Source organism: Bos taurus, chromosome 10, assembly GCF_002263795.3.
Source record: "Bos taurus isolate L1 Dominette 01449 registration number 42190680 breed Hereford chromosome 10, ARS-UCD2.0, whole genome shotgun sequence".
In the NCBI taxonomy this organism is placed as follows: domain Eukaryota; kingdom Metazoa; phylum Chordata; class Mammalia; order Artiodactyla; family Bovidae; genus Bos; species Bos taurus.
The window spans coordinates 87,125,687-87,147,431 of NC_037337.1; the positions used below are offsets into that span (position 1 = coordinate 87,125,687).

At 41.6% G+C, this 21,745-nt stretch overlaps 1 protein-coding gene across 1 annotated transcript in view; it reads left to right on the plus strand.

The window, feature by feature from the left end:
- Positions 1 to 21,745, plus strand: part of TTLL5 (tubulin tyrosine ligase like 5) — a 317,558-nt gene that overhangs the window by 208,541 nt on the left and 87,272 nt on the right. The window contains 1 exon segment of the mRNA XM_059890944.1: positions 7,067 to 7,262. Coding sequence (XP_059746927.1) covers positions 7,067 to 7,262 — 196 coding nt within the window.

Consider the following 21,745-nt stretch of genomic DNA (forward strand, 5'->3'; position numbering starts at 1 on the left):
ATTGACCACTATGAATATGACACCTTCCTAATACTTAAAGACTGTTTTTTGGTGAGATTGGAGTGATGGATACTAATAAATACAGTTTTTTAATATTGTGTAATGAAATATGTCTACATTTGGAAGGTCTGCATAACTCAGTGAACCAGTATTTCTAAAGATTAATGCTGTATATTACAAAAGTCTTGTATGGATAAAAAATCCATTCAAAATGCTAGATAGATCAACAGAGTATGAAAAGCTCATTGATTTGGTCTCGGATTTTACATTACTAACTTTTAGACTGTACTACTTGTTGCGTTTTGGTCAAGGTCAAAGAATAATATCCATCATTTCTCTGAAAGGGACTTTAATCAGTCCTTGCACACAGCACCACCCCTCCCAAGCCTTCTGTGTCCCCATGAAGTTGATGGAAGAGTTGATGGGTGGGTACAGACTTATTCTGTGGCTAGGGCTTCTAAAATAACCTGCCACGTCCAGGCGTTACAAGGTTGTCAGAAGTTGAGCTGGTAGATCCCAAAGGGGAGATCTTAGGCCCCATCTTTGACACTTTCCATTCCTCCTCGTCCCAGGGACCGTCCGAAGAGCTTGTCACTTCCTGTGGTTATATTCATTTAGCATTTTGTTCCTCAGCATTCTGTTGGTTTTGAAATAAGTATAATTTAGCAGTGTATTCAGCTTACTATTTTCATTAAGGTATAAGTAACTTTCTACTTGCTCAGAAGCAGAGGTCCATCAGAAACTCTTAAATGTTTTCTGGGTTTTTTTTTTACCTTTCGTTTATTTACAAGAGAGGTTATATTCAAGATGCTGAATGCACGAGCTACAATAAAATAGAGAGCTATTTCATTGTTTCTGAAAGTGGAGGGTAGGACTCCCCTTTGGGATCATGAGTTTTAAGGAGCCCCAGAGGCCTCTCCAGTTCACTCTTGCTCTCCCTTGACCACTGTCTAGAATAGAAAAAGGAAGCCATTATATTTACATGGATGGAAACCATGTTAGAAAACTGGGGAGAATGTTAGGACAGAAACAGGCAGTATAAACAGAAAGTCCTCTGTTTGAGATCACCAGTGAAGAGTGGAGGAAGGTAGACTCATGGCTGCTTATAGATCACACGTTCAGCCTCTGAGATGATTGGCTTTGATGTAGGATCGGAAAGTAGGTTTGAGCAAAAAACTGACTACCTGACAGGGTAGATTATATAGGTACCCCCTTCACTATTTTTTTAAAGTATTTTTTTTTATTTATTGGCTGCACCGGGTTTTAGTTTTATAGCATGTGGGATCCAGTTCCCTGACGAAGGATTGAACCCAGTCCCGCTGCATCAGGAGCATGCAGTCCTAGCCACTGGACCACCAGGCAAGTCTCCCACCTTCACTATTTAGTGGATTGAAGAGGAGATGGATCCATCCCTCCCCAAATAACTTGTCTCAGTCTTTAACATAAGGAATTGCAATACAATTATAATAACCCTTTGGATTCACTGTACATCAAGGCTTTCCTTTTTGGTATTAATAACTTGGAGCACTTTTGACCTTACAATGAATACTCATAACTAGATGGTGCTAACTTTGTAACATAGAATCCTCTGGTGGAAAATGATCAAATTTATGTTTCTATATACTATAATACCTCAAAGAACTATAGGGCAGCAGGGAAATGGAATTGTTTAGGAAGGAGAAGAATAATTATAACGGTAGTAGTTGTAGTGGTGATATATTTTTGTAACTCTTCCTGTGTGCCTGTACTTTGACTTGTGTTCACTCTTAAGTCTGCATGATAACCCTATGAAGTGTTGATCGGTACTATTATCATATCCCTATTTTACAGGTGAAAGTTTAAGAATTATAAAGCATAGAGAAGTTGGATGTAAGAAAAGCCAGAGTAGTGTGCCCTGTCTTCTCTTCTTATCCATTTGGTCTTTGTGAATATGACCCAACCCCAGCTGCCCTGGGAGGGATCAAGAATGGGACACACAACATTCCATGCAGAATCACACCAATTTTGCCCTTGAAAATAACCCCCATGGCCAAGGGGGTTCCCCAGCACTATTTGTAATGCCTCTCTGAGCATGTAGCATCCTTATTCTGTCCAGCACCGCTTTGTTTTCTAATTATTCATTTTAATATATTTACTTACTTGGCTGCAGCAGTCTTAGTTGGGACACATAGGATCTTTAATTGGAGCGTGTGAACTCTTAGTTGCAGCATGTGGGATCTATTTCCCTGATCAGGGATTGAACCTGGGCCCCCAGCATTGGGAGTGCAGAGTCTTAGTCACTGGACCGCTAGGGAAGTCCCTGGCCAGCACCGCTTTGGACAGCTTGTGGGAGCTCTTCCCTCATTCGTAGGACTTTTGGCACTTGCAGCGCCTTTCCAGCACTTACTGTGTGCCACGACTACTTTGTTTGAGATTAAAAATTTATAGGCAAAGAGAATGGAGCCTCTGCTGTCCATGAATATCTGTAGATTCCATAGATAGACATTCCACTGTCTGCAGTGGGTGTAGTGTCATGGAAGTGGGTAGATACTCTTTCTTGTGAAGAAGTAGTAAGATTCTTTCCAAAAAGCACCTCCCTCAGTCTTCACATTGTTTCTCATTAGAAGCATCAGTGGCATAGTTTCCCAGCACAAGGCTGACTCTTCCTGGTATTTTTGGGCATTTAGCACCTCTACCTATTAAATGTCAGTAATCCCACAGCCCCACTATTAGGACAGATGAAAGCACGCTTGCCAGCACCCTCAAGAGGGCAGAGGCATCCTTGTACGTGATTGCTCGGGTTTTGCTTGAATGGGGTGGAAGGACCTGGGGAAACGTACTGCAGAATCACACTGCACAACTGTCGAGTTCCTCCATTTCATCGCTACCCTGTATACTCTTTTGAGACATCATATTATTCTTGGGAAATCGTTACACTGAACGCATATCTTTATGATGAGGGCAACAGCCTGCTCAGGAGATTTTGCTTTGCTAAAGACCTATGTATTTTACTAGTTTCCTCCGAGTTCCGGATAACTAGCATCCATTTGATGGAACAGATACTAAACCAGTGGGAAAGATACAGCCCTGTTGACCAGAAGTTGGAGGGTGGGACATGTTGCGGGAAGGGCAGTGATGGTGAGAACGTTTAGTCCTGCAGTGCTACGGTGTATTAAAGAAAGGAGGAAAGACAGCCTTCCAAATGACGAGGCTAGTAAAAGAAAGAATGGTTTAGAGAAGTCTGCGGTATTGTTGGCTGTTAGCTACATAGGTAGTCAGGGCAAAATACACCATAGTTCGCTTTGAATCTCTGAATTCGAATCGAATATTCAACAGAGCATTCTCACAGCTAACTCTTTTAACTCTGTTTATCCTACTCTATAAATAACATAAAAGTATAAGGAAGTTATTTATAGGGAATGTATATAATATTATATTTTAGTATTGAGCAAAGAATAACATAAAAAATGAACTTTATAGAGAGTAACAGAATCTCAAAATTTTGGTGGAAGTAGGAAATGTATTTGAGAAACTTGTAGCTGCCATGGAAAGGACTATGTAGATATATAATCTCACTAGGGGCAAACCCAAGTGACAGTGTAGCTGGCATCCTCCGTGGCAGTGATGACAATACGTGCATATTGCAAACCCCGAAGTCTTGTGCTTTGACTGTGAGACACCGAGGTCTGAGTAGCACCCACTGGAATTCAAAGCAAGCAGGTTCCTCATGGCCCTTACCACATGGCCTTACACCGCTGAGCACTCATGCACGTACCTACTGTTGCACTGCAAAAATTCCTTCCTCTTTGCTAAAAACCTCTACTTACTAAAGAAACTTCTTTTTGTGAGTTGGAGACTGCTTTTGTTATTGATGAGATTAAAAACAGCCTTCACTTTAAAAATTAATCTTGTTGCAGCCTGTCCAATGTGTATGCAGTCAGATGGATAAGCCTTCTCTTATCCAAAGGCCCTCATTTGATCTTCTCTTACTACTGTCCTGCCCCGTATACATGGACAGACCCTTGCTTCATGTCCATACCCCTGAGACTCTGTCCCTGGTCATCTCCTAATAAGACTCTCTGGTTACAAGAAGACATTAAAGTCAATGTCTGCTAGAAATATTTGTTATTAAAGCAGTTTTTGTAATAGTAACAGCACTGGTTCCAGGAATAACCGGCTGTTACTGATTTTTTTTAATATTTTATTTATCTGTTTATTTATCTGGCTGCACCAGGTCTTAGTTGCGGCATGAAGGGTCTTCGATCTTCATTGTGACATATAGAATCTTAATTGTGGCGTGCCAGCTCTTAGTTGTGGCATGTGGGATCTACCTCCCTGACCAGGAATTGAACCCTGGGAGCACGGAGTCTTAGCCACTGGACCACCAGAGAAGACCCTAAAACAGTTTTTAGAAAATAAAACCAATTTAGCTAGCCCATAAGTTGAATTCTGAAATACAATCTATATTGTTATATAAACCCTTTAGTATTGAATCCCTGAGTCTGGACTGCTTCTTGTGGCTAGAACCTTCTGTAACCAGCAGACCAGGAATGGAAGCAGAATCACAACTGATGAATTGTCTGACCTTTGGTCCAATTATCGTAAGTGATAATTTCATTCTAGATTCAAATTCCTGCCTTAATTGGCATGGAGATCTCAGAGTTATTCAGCAGGCGGTTCCTGCAGTATCATGTCTCTTCCCCTGTGTTCATTGGATTGGCTTGCTCCTGCTTTTCATTGTACCTGGATGCCCTGCTCCATTGCCCTCCCTTCCACTCAGAGCTCCCTCAGTTCCCTTCTCTATTTGTTGTGTCTTTGTTAGTAAGCTTTTCTCTTCCCTCACTAATGAGAAGAGAGATAGTTGTTTCCTCTAGCCCCTCACTCCTGAACTCTGGAACTCCTGTTTGACTCCCACTCAACACTTTGCTTTGTGAATAACATTAACATTTTATCCATATACTGGAGTTTATATTTATGCACGATCATTGATCTCCACATTTCTCCACATCTCCAGAAGCCCCTTGGGAAAGATTATGTCTAGCAACTGGTACCTTGAGGTAATTCAGGAGGGATCAGGAAGATCAAATGTCAAAAAAAAAAAAAGAAAGAAAGCTAATAATAAGTAAGCTCTGAGCTTTCTGGTGCTGTTCTCCAGGAAGATTAGCCGAAAGTGCGTAATTGTGCAACTGCACTGTGGGAGCCCAACTGTGGGAGGAGGTGTGCAAGGGATGTGACATAGCAGAGGTGAGATCACGCGAGTAGAAAACCTTTCATCCATGGACTTCAGAGTACACTACACAGACTTTCCCTTAACAAGGTGTCTGGAATGTCTTTGAGAGGGGTAGGGAAACCAAAGCAGAGACCCGAATGACCACGCTGAGAGAGAGGAGGTCCCCGGCAAGAGAGGAGTGTGGGCTTCTGGCCTCGGCAGACGACCCACTTTGCTCCCCACACCGCTCCCCACCCCGCCAGAGCTCTTCTGGGGTCACCAAGACCCAGACTGTTAATAACCAGGCGGCCGGTAGGTCAGGACTCAGGAAGATCTGTGTCAGCTCACCCCAGTCTTGTTGCATCTCTGCCACTGAAATGACCATTAACACCAAAGGATATTTACAAAGGAAAGAACAACATGATGATTTAAATCACTATGAATAGGTTTCTTGAATTAGGCACTGTTTTATTTCTCTAAGCCCCATTCACCAAGGTTTGGGGATAAGGTAGTTCACCATGAGGCTCTTCATGTTTCTTCTGTGTACAATTTTCTGGTCACTATAATTCTAAAAGGAAAAGAAAAAAAAAAATACTAGGTAGTTAAAGAAGGTTCAGAGTTGAATAGCCAAAACTGTTAAGGAGATGGAAGGATTTACAAATAAGATTGTTCTAAAAATAAATAGAGATCTTAAAAAAAAAAACCAACTGTGACAAAATAATACATGTAATAAAATTTGCTACTTTTAAGTGTCAGTTCAGTGGCATTTAGTACATTTGTAATGTTGTGCTTCCCTGGTGGCTCAGGTAAAGAGTCCGCCTGCAATGCAGGAGACCCAGTTTCGATCCCTGGGTCGAGACGATCCCCTGGAGAAGGAGATGGCAACGCACTCTGGTATCCTGGCCTGGAGAATAGCATGGAGAGAGGAGACTGGCAGGCTACAGTCCATGGGGTAGCAGAGTCAGACAGGACTGAGCGACTAGCACTTCCACACTTTCACTTTTTCACAACGTTGTGCAACCATCACTGCCATCCACCTCCAAAGCTTTGTCATTGTTTATTGCTAAAACACAATACGCATTAAACAATATCTTCCCCATCCCTGTCTCCCCAACCCCACACAACCACTATTCAACTTTCTGTCTGCATGAATTTGACTGTTGTATGACAGATCATGCAATATTTGTCCTCTTCTGGCTGGTTTATTTCAGCTAGCAGTAATGTCTTAAATGTGCGCAAGCTAAATGTCAACGTGGCCGGAACCCAAATGAGATGAATTCAGAATAAGAAAAAAATGTGTCTTCTCACACCAGTTATGCTGTCCCATGATATGAGATATTAGCAGATACTTCACAATATGTGGCTAAGGAAAACCAAGAATCCTGTATCATTCACCCATATGCTTTTGAAGTCGCTGTTAGTATGATTGTGCTTCTGTTGTCACCTTAAAGTAACTAGCCCTCCTGCATTTGAAGCTCTCAAGGCTCCGCTTGGGGGGTCCTTTTGGCCATTAGAAGTGAAGTCGTTCAGTTGTGTCCAACTCTTTGCGACCCCATGGACTGTAGTCTACAAGGCTCCTCTGTCCATGGAATTTTCCAGGCAAGAGTACTGGAGCGGATTGCCATTTTAAAGGGGAGAGAAAATGGCTATTTAAATTATTTAACAGTCTGTGCCAAGGCTTAGGACAAGTGCTGCTAATAGAATGGAAAGCAGAGCCACCCACCTTTGTCTTCATGGGGCTGCGGTTTAGTAGGTAAATCAGATTTGTAATTCCAGACTGTGTTCAGTTCTATCAAGGAAAAATAACAGAGGTGTTTCTCTCCTTGCCTTCATTGTGCATATAACCATTCTAAAAAATCTGCTTTCTTTTCTCTTCAGGAGCCTCCAGACAGGTGGCTTTGCCTGGGAGGGAGAGGTAGAGAACAACGCATATAGCAAGGCTACAGGGGTGGCCCCCCAGCACAAGTACCACCCCACAGCAGGCAGCTACCAACTCCATTTTGCCCTACAACAACTAGAACAGCAAAAACTTCAGTCCCGGCAGCTTCTGGACCAGAGTCGAGCTCGGCACCAGGTAATTCAAAATCAGGCTTTTCCATGTGCTAGTATCTTCCTTCTGTTAAAAAAAAAATTTTTTTTTTCCTTTCATGAGAAGTGTGGAAATAGTCTCTCAAAAGTTTACCAGTGCCACCATGGCTTGAATGGTTGGTTCGTGGGGAAATCTACAAACAAGTCATGTTCTGAAGCCATCCATTGGCTTTGTTGAAAGGTGATGCTGAACCAGTTTTAACATCCTTTCTTTCATTTCAGAGTTTCAGCACAAAAATCTCTTTTGTAATATTTACCCTTTCTGTTGCCTGATCTTATTCAATGATTTCTCAAAGGTTCTAATTCCCAGATACCTAAAAGCCAGCGTTTTAAAATAATTTTTTTGGTCTATAAAAGTGAAAGTGAAGTCGCTCAGTCGTGTCTGACTCTTTGCGACCCCATGGACTGTAACCTACCAGGCTCCTCCATCCACAGGATTTTCCAGGCAAGAGTACTGGAGTGGGTTGCCATTTCCTTCTCCAGGGGATCTTCCCGACCCAGGGATTGAACCCAGGCCTCCTGCATTGCAGACAGACGCTTTACTGTCTGAGCCACCAGGGAAGTTCACAGAGAAAGGATGACTTCACACACAAAAAAATCAGGTCATGAAGACTTAAATTTTTCTTGATGATATGGGATTATCATTAGAATCAGTTACCATGTTTTTCCCTGCTATCATGGGCTACCCTTGTGGCTCAGCTGATAAAGAATCCTCCTACAAAGCAGGAGAGCCTGGTTCAATCCATGGGTTGGGAAGATCCCCTGGATAAGAGAGTAGCTACCCACTCTAGTATTCTGGCCTAAAGAATTCAAGAGTCGGACACGACTGAGTGACTTTCGCTTTTCTTCACCACGTTTTTCATGTTCTGCTTGTATGAATCCATACTGGTTCTGTGAACTTCCCTGAAATTTATGTGAAGAAATATATTGGTTAATCTCTTGTCATTTGCTTTTATAAAAATGTAGTATGTAGTGTACACTAATTTGTGCAAAATTAGTATTCACTCAAAGGTAACATTCCCAAAGGTTTTTTTTTTTCCTTCTAATAAAGCAATTATCATTGTGCTCTCTATTATCTTTTCAACTACCATCCAGGTCCATAGGAATTTTTATTTTTTTCAGTATCATTCATCACTTGAAAATCTTTATCTGTGGTAGTATAATCTGTATATTATATTGTGTTTAGTCACTCAGTCATGTCCAGCTCTTTGCTGGACTGTAGCCCACCAGGCTCCACTGTCCATGGGGATTCTCCAGGCAAGAATACTGGAGCGGGTTGCCATGCCCTCCTCCGGGGGATCTTCGCAACCCAGGAATTGAACCCAGGTCGCCCACATTGCAAGTGGATTCTTTGCTGTCTGAGCCACCAGGGAAGCCCGTATATTATGTTGATTCTTTGTAAGAAATCATAAATGCCGGCATTTGTGAAGTCTTTTTTTACTGGAGAAAAATTCTGACTTCTTTTTTTTTTTTTTTGCTTTTTTCCCCCACTTTTATTCAAATAAATACAAAACCTGTATACAACTTGATTAATCACACCATCTCTCTTTCTCAGACTGGTGCACTTAGATTTTAGACAGGCACTGCTGTGGTCACAGCATGGCTGTGCAGGATTTATTCTCTAATCTGAAATGATCATTTCAGATGCACAGGCCAAGAGCCACTTGTCAAATGAGCCATGGTGGCACCTGTCCATTTGAGATCGACAAACATAAGGATAAATATCTTTTTAGGTATAAAATACATATCTTTATAATGTACCTTTGGATAAATGTAATTGTTTTCTCCCTGTCTTTCCCAGATCAGGCACTTGAAAATGAAAAATTTCAGGAATGGGCAAACCAATTCACTAAAATTCACTAAAATTTGATTTCCTAAAAATTCAAACAGTATGGCATTTGCCACTAGAGTTAGTAAGACCAATAATGACAGACATTTTTGATGTGCTAGAGTTGATTCAGAAATGTACAAGTTGGAGAAATTTCATTTCTTGTAAATTAGTTACTCTCTCTGAAATTCTGTCTTTAAGATTAAGTAGTAGCTTTAGTTTGAAACTGGTTTAATATCACTTTTATTGGGAAAAAAAGAGAGGCTTGGCCTCTTGTGCCCCACATATTCACTTAAATATTATTTAATGGCTTTGATTACTGATAGTTTGGTTTATAAGGAACTAAATAATTTAGGCAATTACTTCCTCTTATCTAAAACCTGTAGGGTGAATGCAACCTACAATCATAAATGCTGGCATTTGTGAAGTCTTTTTTTACTGGAGAAAAATTCTGACTTCTTATCTGTAAAGCTGGAATACAACATCATCCCACTACCCTCTGTCACGTAGAAATTTCTTTATTTAAGCAGTCTTTGTGGAGGATTTCTCTGGTGGTCCAGCAGTGAAAAACGCACTTTCCATTGTCGGGGATGTGGATTTGATCCCTGGTAAGGGAACTAAGATCCTACCTCCTATGGAGCAACTAAGCCTGCACACCACAACTAGAGAGCCCTGTGCCACAACTAGAGAGCCTAGTCAGCGCAACAAAAGAAGCCTGTGTGATGCAACGGGGACCCACTACAGCCAAAATTAATAAATAAAAATAATATTTGGGATAGCAGAGACATTTAGGCCAGTTTTTGAACTTTTTTTTTTTTTTCATTTTGGCTGCACTGCCTGGTTTGTTGGGGATCTTAGTTCCCTGATCAGAGATGGTAGTGAAAGCAGGGAGTCTCAAGCACTGGACACCCCACCCACCCAGGGAATTCCCTAGAGCTTTATTCAGGGTCTTAAGAATTCCAGTTGAGGAGACAGATTTGGGTAATACCAAAAGATTATTCCCAGGAAGAGAAAGAGTCAGGGGCTCAAGGCCAATGCCACAGGGTTAGAGTTGTTCTGTGCAACCCTGACACACGGAAGGAAATGTTTGTCCTTAAAGGATAGGTGGTTATGAGTCATTTTAGGGTAAAGGACCAATAAATAAATAGACTGTCACAAGTTATCTTAGAGGATAAGGGTCCCCTAAGCATCCTGAGTTTCTGGAACACTGGGCAGATGTTCTGAATGCCTGTGTTAAGACAAGGAGCGGTTGAGGTTCAAATTCCGTTCCTGCTGAGATGTGCAGAAGCCACACGTCCTCAGTGGCCTCCTGGCTCCATTTTAGAGAATGCTCTTAGCAGCAACTCCATTTTTATTTTTTCCCACAGTATATCTTAGGTTGTTTTTTTTTAATCTGTGTAAATTTCTTAAAACTTTTAAAACTTCTGAACCCCATGCAGTTTGGATTACTTAAGAATGCCAATTTAATCAGATGCTGGATAGTGGAAATATACATAGCCGTTATTTCCCTTATTTGAGTAGAATCTAGACAGTTGGTCCCTTTTAATGCTCCCATACCCTGAAATGGTGGATGATTAAAAAAAAAAAAGTGGGGGGGAGGTGATTGCAGAGCACTGAAAGTTTTGAGGGAAAAGGCAGTTTTGCTGATTTTCACTTTTAGAAACTGCTTCATTTCTAAGTCCTTCTCATTCTTTTGATTAGCTTCCAGCAACTCACATTCCTTTGAAAACTCAGAGTACTGCTATTCTTGTGTGGATTTTCTTTTTTTTCACTGAGGATTATACTGACCTAGTTTCACTGAACTATGAAGTATATGGAAAATATGTTTTTTAGAATCTGTCAGAATACCTGTTTTAGGGAGAAGTCAGAACTCCCAAGAAGGGAGTTAATCTCGTGTCTCCTGGAGAGGGAACAGAACATCATTTATCATAATTTTATATATGTTTATAACATCATTTTATTTTTTCCCCCTGTTCTTCTAATCCACAGTTGATTTAGGTAAAAATGAGTAGGGGTGAAGTTTGGGACTGTGGGAGAGAGTGAAAGAAACTACATTCTATTAGCCTGAAGAGTTTATAACTACTAAAATAGCAAATAAGTTATTAAATGTTATAACATGAAGATATTTAGTAACTTAGAGCACTTTATTTCAGAGGATTTTTAGAAATACTCCACAGAAAGAGCAAAGCCCTATTAGATTTTTAAGCCTCTACTTTTAGCTCAGCTTGTGATTATACCTTTATAAATTACAACCAAATGATTGCCTGAAAACAGGGTTTGCCTTCTCTGTGTGGCCTATATGTCTGTCCTTGGGTTACCCCTTTAGATAGAGATGATTTCTCTGATGAACTTCTTATGCTTTGGATTCAAGTTGCTAAAGTGTAGACAGCCATTGATATAAGTAACAGTTTGGTTAATTGCCTGTTTGAGAGCTGCTGCTGCTGCTGCTGCTGCTAAGTTGCTTCAGTCGTGTCTGACTCTGTGCGACCCCATAGATGGCAGCCCACCAGGCTCCCCCGTCCCTGGGATTCTCCAGGAAAGACCACTGGATTGGGTTGCCATTTCCTGCTCCTGTTTGAGAGCAGTGGATAGAATTGAAATCTGATTTACCTAGTACTCATTCACAAGAGAAACATGTTTATGGACTAGGACATTAAAAGGGACCTTATACAGTATTGTGGGGCTTCCTTGGTGGCTCAGACAATAAAGAATCTGCCTCCAGTGCAGGAGACCCTGGTTCGATCCCTGGGTAAGGAAGATGCCCTGGAGAATGGAATGGCAACCCACTCCAGTATTCTGGCCTGGAGAATTCCATGGACACAGCAGCCTGGCAGGCTACAGTCCATGGCGTCTCAAAGAGTTTGTCACGACTGAGTGACTAATACATACACATACTATACTGTATTCTAGTCTACTGTTATACATGGACCGTGTCTTTCATAGTGATCTCCTAAAAATAGTGTTGGAAAAGCATGCAGCCTTTCTTGCATTGCATTCAAAGGAAGTTGTCTATCCCTTTTGCACTTAGCTTTTTGAAGCTTTCGGGAAGGAAAACTGATTCAGGATATGAGTTTGGAAATGGGCATCTCTAACCATTCATGCAGTGTAAGCTTTGATCCTCATCTCTGTCTAGAATTTCAATCATAAGTCTAGAAGTTGCCATGTTACTGACTCACTCATACAAAAGACTGGTCCTATAATATGGACCTGGGAGAGGAAACTCACCTAGAGCCATTGGCAGAGGCTTCCAGGGCCAGAGGCACAAGGAAATAGGTATGATCCGGTCATTTGATAGAGAACATGATAAGCAAAACAAGATAAAATTGAAACTGTGAGCAGTTTATAAAAACATGGTTCTAAATCAGAGCAGAGGTCAGCAAGCTTTTCCTGTAAATGGCCATAAAGTAAATATTTTAGGCCCTGCAAGCTGTACATAGGGTCTGTGGTAACTACTCAGCTCTGCCAAGGAAAATAGCCATAGACCATGTAAATGAATGAGTATGGCTGTTTTCCACTAAAACTTTCTTTACAAAAACAGATGGCAGGGGGCTTCCCTGGTAGCTCAGTGGTAAAGACTCCATCTGCCAGTGCAGGAGACACAGGTTCCCTCTCTGACCCGGGAAGAGGGCTCATGCTGCAGAACTAACTAAGCCCGTGCACCACAACTGCTGAGCCTGTGTTCTAGAGCCCAGGAGTCACAACTACTGAGCCCACGTGCCACAACTGCTAATGCCCGTGTGCTCTAGAGCCCTGCTCCACAGCAAGAGAAGCCACCACAGTAAGCCTGCACACCGCAACTAGGGGGTAGCTCGTGTGCAGCCACAAAGACCTAGCACAGCCAAAACAGAATGAATAAATAAATAAAACAGTTTTAAAAATGAAAAACATGGCAGGCTGGATTTGGCCTGCAAGCCCTGGTTTGCAAACCCTTGGTTTTGAGCACCAGAACTCCTTGAAGGGTCTGGTAAAACATCAGTTGCTTCTCTGACACCATTTCTGATTCAGTAGGTTTGGGATCAGTTCAGTTCAGTTCAGTCACTCAGTCGTGTCCAACTCTTTGCGACCCCATGAACCGCAGCACACCAGGCCTCCCTGTCCATCACCAACTCCTGGAGTCCACCCAAACCCATGTCCATTGAGTTGGTGATGCCATCCAACCATCTCATCCTCTGTCATCCCCTTCTCTTCCTGCCCTTAATCTTTCCCAGCATCAGGGTCTTCTCAGAGAAGTCAGCTCTTCACATCAGGTGGCCAAAGTATTAGAGTTTCAGCTTCAACATCAGTCCCACCAATGAACATCCAGGACTGATCTCCTTTAGGATAGACTGGTTGGATCTCCTTGCAGTCCAAGGGACTCTCAAGAGTCTTCTCCAACATCACAGTTCAAAAGCATCAATTCTTCAGTGCTCATTTTTCTTTATAGTTTAAGGTTTGGGATGGGTGTCAATAATTTCCATTTCTAAGTTCCCAGATGATGCCAAGACTTCTGAGAACCACTGAGCTAGAGAGAAAGAGATTAGAAGTATCTCCTTTTCATTATTTGTCCTGTGTCTTTTGGAAGGGAGGCTGGTTTTGTTAAACTTAGTGTTGCCCTTATAAAACTTGAGGCATTTTTTTTTAAATAGGAACTTTGTTTCCATCTTTTTCACTTCATCTACCACAGCTTCCTTATGAATAAGTTTTCCAAACTTGAAAACTTCCTGTTCATTCCTCTTATCAGGGTACATTTTGCCCAGCAACCACTGCTCTCAGGATTCCAGTTTTATGAGGGACGAGAGATAAGTAACGGCGCAGATTCCTCCCTCTTGGTTTAAGTAAGAATGGCCAACACATAATAAGCACATATGGTGGTCCAAGCAGTATTCTATGTGCTTTAAGGTATATTCATTCATTTAAAATGGGTTGCAGGATGGCTGAGGAAGTCGCGGGATCTTGGCCGTCTAAGGGTGGTTCAATGAATCTACGTCTTGATGTATCCCAGGGTGTCTTCTCTCTGGTTTCTCTCACTGCTTCCCACTTCCTTCTCAGACTGGCTTCCTGCCCTCGAAGAAGAAGGATTAAAAAAACAAAACTTCTCTGTCAGCTGAGCAGGGGGACCTTCTTGGGCAGCGGTGACTGCTGGTGACATCAGCCTGAGTGGCCCTCCCTGCTGGGGTCTGCAAGGAGGGCTGCGCCAGCTGTGAGGCCGACTGACCTGATTCTAATTGCCAACATGGAGCTGATGTTATTCTTGGCCCAGGGCAGAACGATTACTCAGTAGTTTCTGTTAAAGTGATTCTTTGTTAAAGCTCTGCTCCCAGCCCCCATCCTCTTGCCCTCCCACTCTCTCTCTACCTACTCCAGTCTGGAAAAAAAAAAAAAAAAAAGCCCCAAAAGCCAAAAAATTAAGGATATTTTGATGGTGGAGGCAGAACTGCTGATATTTCTTTTAACAACAGAGGGAGAGAGGATTTTAAGTACACCTTAATTTTTCACTGGTTTCCAAAGCCCTTCAATTTTTAGTAGATGTAATTTTTAACTTTGCAAAGGAACTCAGGGTAGGAGAAAACCTTGCATCCTCAGTTCCTCTGGTTCTTCCTCTCTGTCTGCCTTCCTTCCTCATCCTAAATCCCCAATTTCACCTCAGCTAGGTTCGGTGAGGGCCAATAGAGACTAACGTCCCGAGACACGCAGGGCGGGGGAGCAGCTCAGTATCCACTTGAAGGGGTCTTTCAGTACGATAGCAACATCTTGGGTGCCGTGTTAGCTTTTTGCTAACGGTGTGTGTGTATATAAGCACAGCCTCACAGGTGTGGGAAGGATTCCCATATAAACCCAGCCAAGTCTTGTTATTCTGCTCCTAAAAGTTCATTGCATGTGTCTAGAAAAATTGTGCATACACACCGCCCGCCCTCCCCCCGCAACCCCACTTCAGCAGTGAGCACTTCAGCCTTCTCTGCTGTGTTTGTGTTGTGGGGGAGGGAGAGGCAGCAGGCACCCGGGCTTTTCCAGGCAGCCAGCAATAACATGCTAGCTCCTCAGCCTGACCCAGGGAGAGCCAGCAAGCAGACCAGCTCTGCAGGGGGAGTCTTTCTAGGTCTTTCCAACAAGAGTATCTGGGAGGACGGTTGGGCATGGGGATTAGGGGGGTGGTCTGGGCACAACCTCAGGCCAGTGCTTAAGTTCCTGGAGCGGGCTGATTTGAACTTGTAACCTCCTGCTGCTCTGTTTTGTTTTGTGTTGTTTTCATTTGGTTTGGGGATCTTTTGTTCAATTTTATACTTCCTTCTGACCTTTATTGGGAATTCATCTAGCTTGTTTATAATTATGATTGTCTTAGAGCCATTCGATTTAGCAGATTTTGCCCAAACTAACCTCTTCTTCCATAATGACATGCCATTCAAAATATGTGATAATACACCTAAAACCGCATTCAGCTGTTCAGAAACAGAACTGTGGACAGGCTGTGGAGTCAGATAATCCCGTTTCAACCTGAGCCCATGACCTGTGCCAAGCTCTTTAAACCTCCTTGAACCTCGGTTTCTTCATCTCTAACGTGGGGATAATAATGTGTATCTGTGGGTTTTCGTGAGGATCATATTCCTCAGGATGTTTCCATGTGCCCAAGCACTAAACCTGCAGTGGTATTTGTATAATCACAGTGAATCTTCACAACTGCCCTCTTATGAAAACTGAGCATCACGTATGTGGCTTTCCCAGGCTCAAAAAAGTGACAAATAAATGGAGGAGCTGGGGTTTTTTAATCCAGGCAGGTCAGCCTCCAGCATCCAAGCTCTTGGCTATCATGCTCTGTTACATCTCTGACAATATTCAGGCATGCAATAAGTAATAGATGTATTATCACGCTTCTCAGTGGCACACCTTAGAAAAGCTGTTCCAGGGCTTAAAACTCTTAGAAATGGCCACACTCTACCTTCCGTTGTACTTTTATTATTTAGGAACAATGTCAGGGACCACTGAGTTATTTGGGTTTTTTATTGGAGTATAATCACTTTACAATGTTGTGTTGGGTTCTGCTGTACAACAGCGTGAATCAGCTATGTGTACATATATCGCCCCTTCCCCTTTCGCCTCCCTCCCATCCCCCTCTCCCACTCCTCTAGGTCGTCACAAAGCACCAGGCTGAGCCCCTGTGCTGCGCAGCGACTCCCCACTGGCTGGTGTTTTACATGTGGTGGTGTGTATATGTCAGTGCTCCTGCGTCAATTTGTCCCACCCTCTCCTTCCTCCACTGTTTCACAAGTCCATTCTCTACATCTGGGTCTCTAATCCTGCCTTGCAGATAGGCTCATTGGTACCATTTTTCTAGATTTCATATGTATACATTAATATACTGTATTTGTTTTTCTTTTTTTTTTTAATTTTATTTTATTTTTAAACTTTACATAATTGTATTAGTTTTGCCAAATATCAAAATGAATCCGCCACAGGTATACATGTGTTCCCCATCCTGAACCCTCCTCCCTCCTCCCTCCCCATACCATCCCTCTGGGTCGTCCCAGTGCACCAGCCCCAAGCATCCAGTATTGTGCATCGAACCTGGACTGGCATCTCGTTTCATACATGATATTTTACATGTTTCAATGCCATTCTCCCAAATCTTCCCACCCTCTCCCTCTCCCATAGAGTCCATAAGACTGTTCTATACATCAGTGTCTCTTTTGCTGTCTCGTACACAGGGTTATTGTTACCATCTTTCTAAATTCCATATATATGCGTTATTATACTGTATTGGTGTTTTTCCTTCTGGCTTACTTCACTCTGTATAATAGGCTCCAGTTTCATCCACCTCATTAGAACTGATTCAAATGTTTTCTTTTTAATGGCTGAGTAATACTCCATTGTGTATATGTACCATAGCTTTCTTATCCATTCATATGCTGATGGACATCTAGGTTGCTTCCATGTCCTGGCTATTATAAACAGTGCTGCGATGAACATTGGGGTACACGTGTCTCTTTCCCTTCTGGTTTCCTCAGTGTGTATGCCCAGCAGTGGGATTGCTGGATCATAAGGCAGTTCTATTTCCAGTTTTTTAAGGAATCTCCACACTGTTCTCCATAGTGGCTGTACTAGTTTGCATTCCCACCAACAGTGTAAGAGGGTTCCCTTTTCTCCACACCCTCTCCAGCATTTATTGCTTGTAGACTTTTGGATCGCAGCCATTCTGACTGGCGTGAAATGGTACCTCACAGTGGTTTTGACTTGCATTTCTCTGATAATGAGTGATGTTGAACATCTTTTCATGTGTTTGTTAACCATCTGTATGTCTTCTTTGGAGAAATGTCTATTTAGTTCTTTGGCCCATTTTTTGATTGGGTCATTTATTTTTCTGGAGTTGAGCTGTAGGAGTTGCTTGTATATTTTTGAGATTAGTTGTTTGTCAGTGCAACTTATTTCACTCTGTATGATACGCTCTAGATTCATCTACATCACTACACGTGACTCAATTTTGTTCCTTTTTATGGCTGAGTAGTATTCCATTGTATGTATATACCACATGTTTATCCATTCATATGTCAATGGACATCTAGGTTGCTTCCATGTCCTGGCTTTTGTAAATAGTGCTGCAGTGAACGTTGAGGCCTATATGTGTCTTTTTGAGTTATGGTCTTCTCAGGGTATATGCCCAGTAGTAGGATTGTTCTTGCAGCATCCTGAAATATGTTCTATGAGTTTGAAGATTCAATGTGTGGGTTGTTAATAACATAGGAATTATCTCTTCAGTGATCAATTCGTCCTTTCAACCCTGTTTTTGTTATTGGTTATATTTTTTAAATTTTATTTCTATGCTGGTATTTTTGAGAAGGCTATCAGGAAACACGACAGGTGTCTGCAGATGTTAATACCACAGGTGACACTTTTGCATGATTGTATCATGCTTGCTTTCTCAATAGATTTCATAGAAATCTGATTCTTAATGCACTGTTACAATACAGACATCAGTTCATTATGCTGATTCATTACTACTAGTAATAGAAATCCCCTGGTTATTACCAGAGTGTTTTCTAAGCTGTTGCTTGGAAGGAGGAAGGTGAGAGCAAGGAAATAGGTGTATAGTGAGTGCCTTTTGTATGCTAGATGTAGTATTATCTCTGTTCCACTAATGAGGAAATTGATGCTCAAAAACTTTAAGTAACTTCCACAAGGTTGTACAGCTAGCTTTATTGCAGTTATAATAGACAAGCCAGGTCAGAGGGTTCTAAAGCCCTTTTCTACTCCCCCTCCCTCCCCCATGAGTGACACTTCATTTTCTCCTTGTTTTATACATTTATGATCAGTCAGATAAGGCATTCGAGTTTTATTGTTTCTGCTGCTATACATCCATACACACAAATATGAAAGAAAAGGTCAATACAATGAATCAAAACTCAAAACCCCACTTGGTCTAGTTGTGCTCAGAGACAGCTCTTCACCTACCAGCTGCTTGGGATTGGCCTTGTTTGCCACATACCCTTAAAACGTGGGTTCTGCTGCAGTTGCCTGGTGGCCAGTTTCCTTCCCTCCCCTCACTCTCTGACCTCTGGCTTTTCTCTGTTTTTCTGTGGGCATATGAGGGACTCACAGCAGTAACTTTGTGTGAAATGATGAAAGACTTCGTCTTTAAACATAAAGAACCCCATCCATCCATGATGGATGCAGCCACAGGAAAAAAACTTAATAGCTCTATGACAGCAAAGTTTATATAAGATAAACAGTAGGTCAATGTGTGATATTCTGAGCCAAATAAAATAAACTATACATTTGAAGACAAAGGCAAGTTATTTAGAAACTGAATTTAAAGTTGTAAAGGAACATAGAGATTACTTTGTCTAATTATTTCATTTACTCATCAGAAGATATGAGGCAAACACATTATTAAGAGAACAAGGGCACTGATATAGAAATAATTCCCTAAAACTACTAGTAAATAAAAGATAAAAGAGACAATTGAAAGTAAGGCTATGAGTTATTTTTTTAACCAATTGAACTCTCAGTCTGGGGTCATGGGTGATCTTTTGAGGTTACCTTTATTTATTATACATGCACACACTCATATTCTTGCACACTTTAACTTTCCAAGTAAGTAACAAAGGTTTGCTTATGCACAAATTTTTTTCAACCGTTTTTTCTTGGAATAAATTAAGTGAAATCTCTGTCTTTTAAATGCATCTGGTAAAAGTTGAACACATTGCTAGGTTTGCTTTAATTTTGCTTTGGAAGGGAGATGGATTTAACTTCAGTGGAGTTGATGTAAAAAGGGGGTGCTGCTGCTGCTAAGTCTCTTCAGTCGTGTCCGACTCTGTGCGACCCCATAGACAGCAGCCCACCAGGCTCCCCCGTCCCTGGGATTCTCCAGGCAACAACACTGGAGTGGGTTGCCATTTCCTTCTCCAATGCGTGAAAGTGAAAAGTGAAAGTGAAGGTGCTCAGTCGTGTCCGACTCTTCGCGACCCCATGGACTGCAGCCTACCAGGCTCCTCCGCCCATGGGATTTTCCAGGCAAGAGTACTGGAGTGGGGTGCCATTGCCTAAACGAGGAAGGCAGTGTAGTGTAGTGGGGCCATGGAATAAGACTCCTCCCAGGACTTGCCATCATGGACAGACCATGGAAGCTTTTTGTGCTCTGATTTCTTCTGTAGATGGAAGTGATGATGGGACCCGCCATAAATGGTTGGGAACGTTCTATGATACAATATGTAAAGCACTTAGAGCAATGCTGACCATGCTAAAAGCTCCATAAAAATGTGTTGCTCTTACTGTTATGTATTACTTTGTTTTTCATTGTGGTAAGAAACACATAGCATAAATTTGCCCTCTCAGAGATTTTCGTTTATTGTGCAGTATTTTTAACTGTTCACGTGGTTGTACAGCAGATTACTAAACGTTTTCATCTTGCGTAACTGAAACTCTGCACACGTGGAGCAGCTCCAGCCCCCGCCCAGCCTCTGACATTCACCACTTCACTTTGTGTTCCTGTGAATGTGATTACTTTGGATTCCTCTTATCACTTAAATCATGTCATATTATTTTTTAGTGACTGGTTTATTTCATTTACCATAATATCCTGAAGGTTCACCTATTGTAGTTTAGGGCAGGATTTCTTTATTTTTTAAGGCTTAATGATACTCTGTCATATGTATATACATTTATCCATTCATCAGTCTATAGGCATTTAGATTGCTTCCACATCTTAGCTACTGCAAATAAGACTTCAATGAACCTGAAGATGCAGACATATCTTCTATTGTATATTACTTTTAACCTTAAATGTACCTATCTGTGGGGCTTCCCAGGTGGCTCAGTGGTAAAGAATTCACCGGCCAACGCAGAGACTCAAGAGATGCGGGTTCAGTCCTTGGGTCGGGTATATTGCCTGGAGAAGGAAATGGCAACCCACTCCAGTATTCTTGCCCAGAAAATCCCATGGACAGAGTAGCCTGGCGGGCCACAGTCCATGGTGTTGCAAAACTGGACATGATGGAGCGGCTGAGCATACATGTACATGTCCATAGCATTATAGCTCAACTTGGGGTTTTAGTCAAACCCCTCATGCCAGAAGGAGAAATTGGTTTGAATGATATTTAAGAAGGTGGTTTAGAAGTTCAAGGCTCATAAAATACTAATTAGCTACATTTTTAAAAACTAATATTTACTTATTTGGACAGCAGGAAATTATATGCAAATTATTGCTAGAGAGAGACGTGAGGAGAAAGAGTAAAAAGAGTGATGAATAGTACCATGGTAAAATGGTTAAAAAAATATGTTTGTCCAAAAGCATAAATGTCTTATAAACATTAGAGAAAAAGAGAAACAGCATTAGCAACAAGTCAGGAGCCAGCTTTCCATAGGACATGTTGTGTTTACTTATAATAATCAAGGAAAGGTAAGGCAGATATTCTTCCAAACATACTGATGGAAATATAATTGGTACAACCTTTACAGAGGGCAATTTGAGAATATGTATTAAAAAAGATGTAGAAGCAGCAGCAGCCTTCTGATCTTAGCTATTCTGTTTCAAGGAAATTATTTTAAGGAAATGATCCAGCATATATCAAAAGGTAGAAATAACATGATGTTTATCACAACACTGTTCTTAAATAGAGAATTAACCTGGCGAAAACTTCTGTATGTGTGTGTGTGTGTGGTTTCAAAATGAAAGGATAAAATTTTAGGGGGCCTACTTTTTCCTACTTAAAAATGTATTGGAAACTTAGTTCCTTAATTGCGTATATAGATCTACTGTGTTCGTTTATAGTATTCTACTGTTGGTGACTTAAATTATGATAAACTGTAATACAAAATGTTATTTAGTTGCTAAGTCATATACGACTTCTTTTGTGATCCCATGGACTGTAGCCTGACTCGCTTCTCTGTCCATGCAATTTCCCCGGCAAGAATACCAGAGTGGATTGCCATTTCCTTCTCCAGGGGATCTTCCCAACCCAGGGATCGAACCCATGTCTCCTGCATTAGCAAGTAGATTCTTTAACCACTGAGCCACCAGGGAAGCCCAGTAGAAAATAGATAGCCATTAAAAACAGTGATCTAGATCTACCCTTATAGGTATGGAACCAAATGCTCAAGATCAATATTTGAATGAAAAAAAAAAGTCTCAAGAAAATCAGATATCATATACCAATTTTTGTAAGCCCACAGAA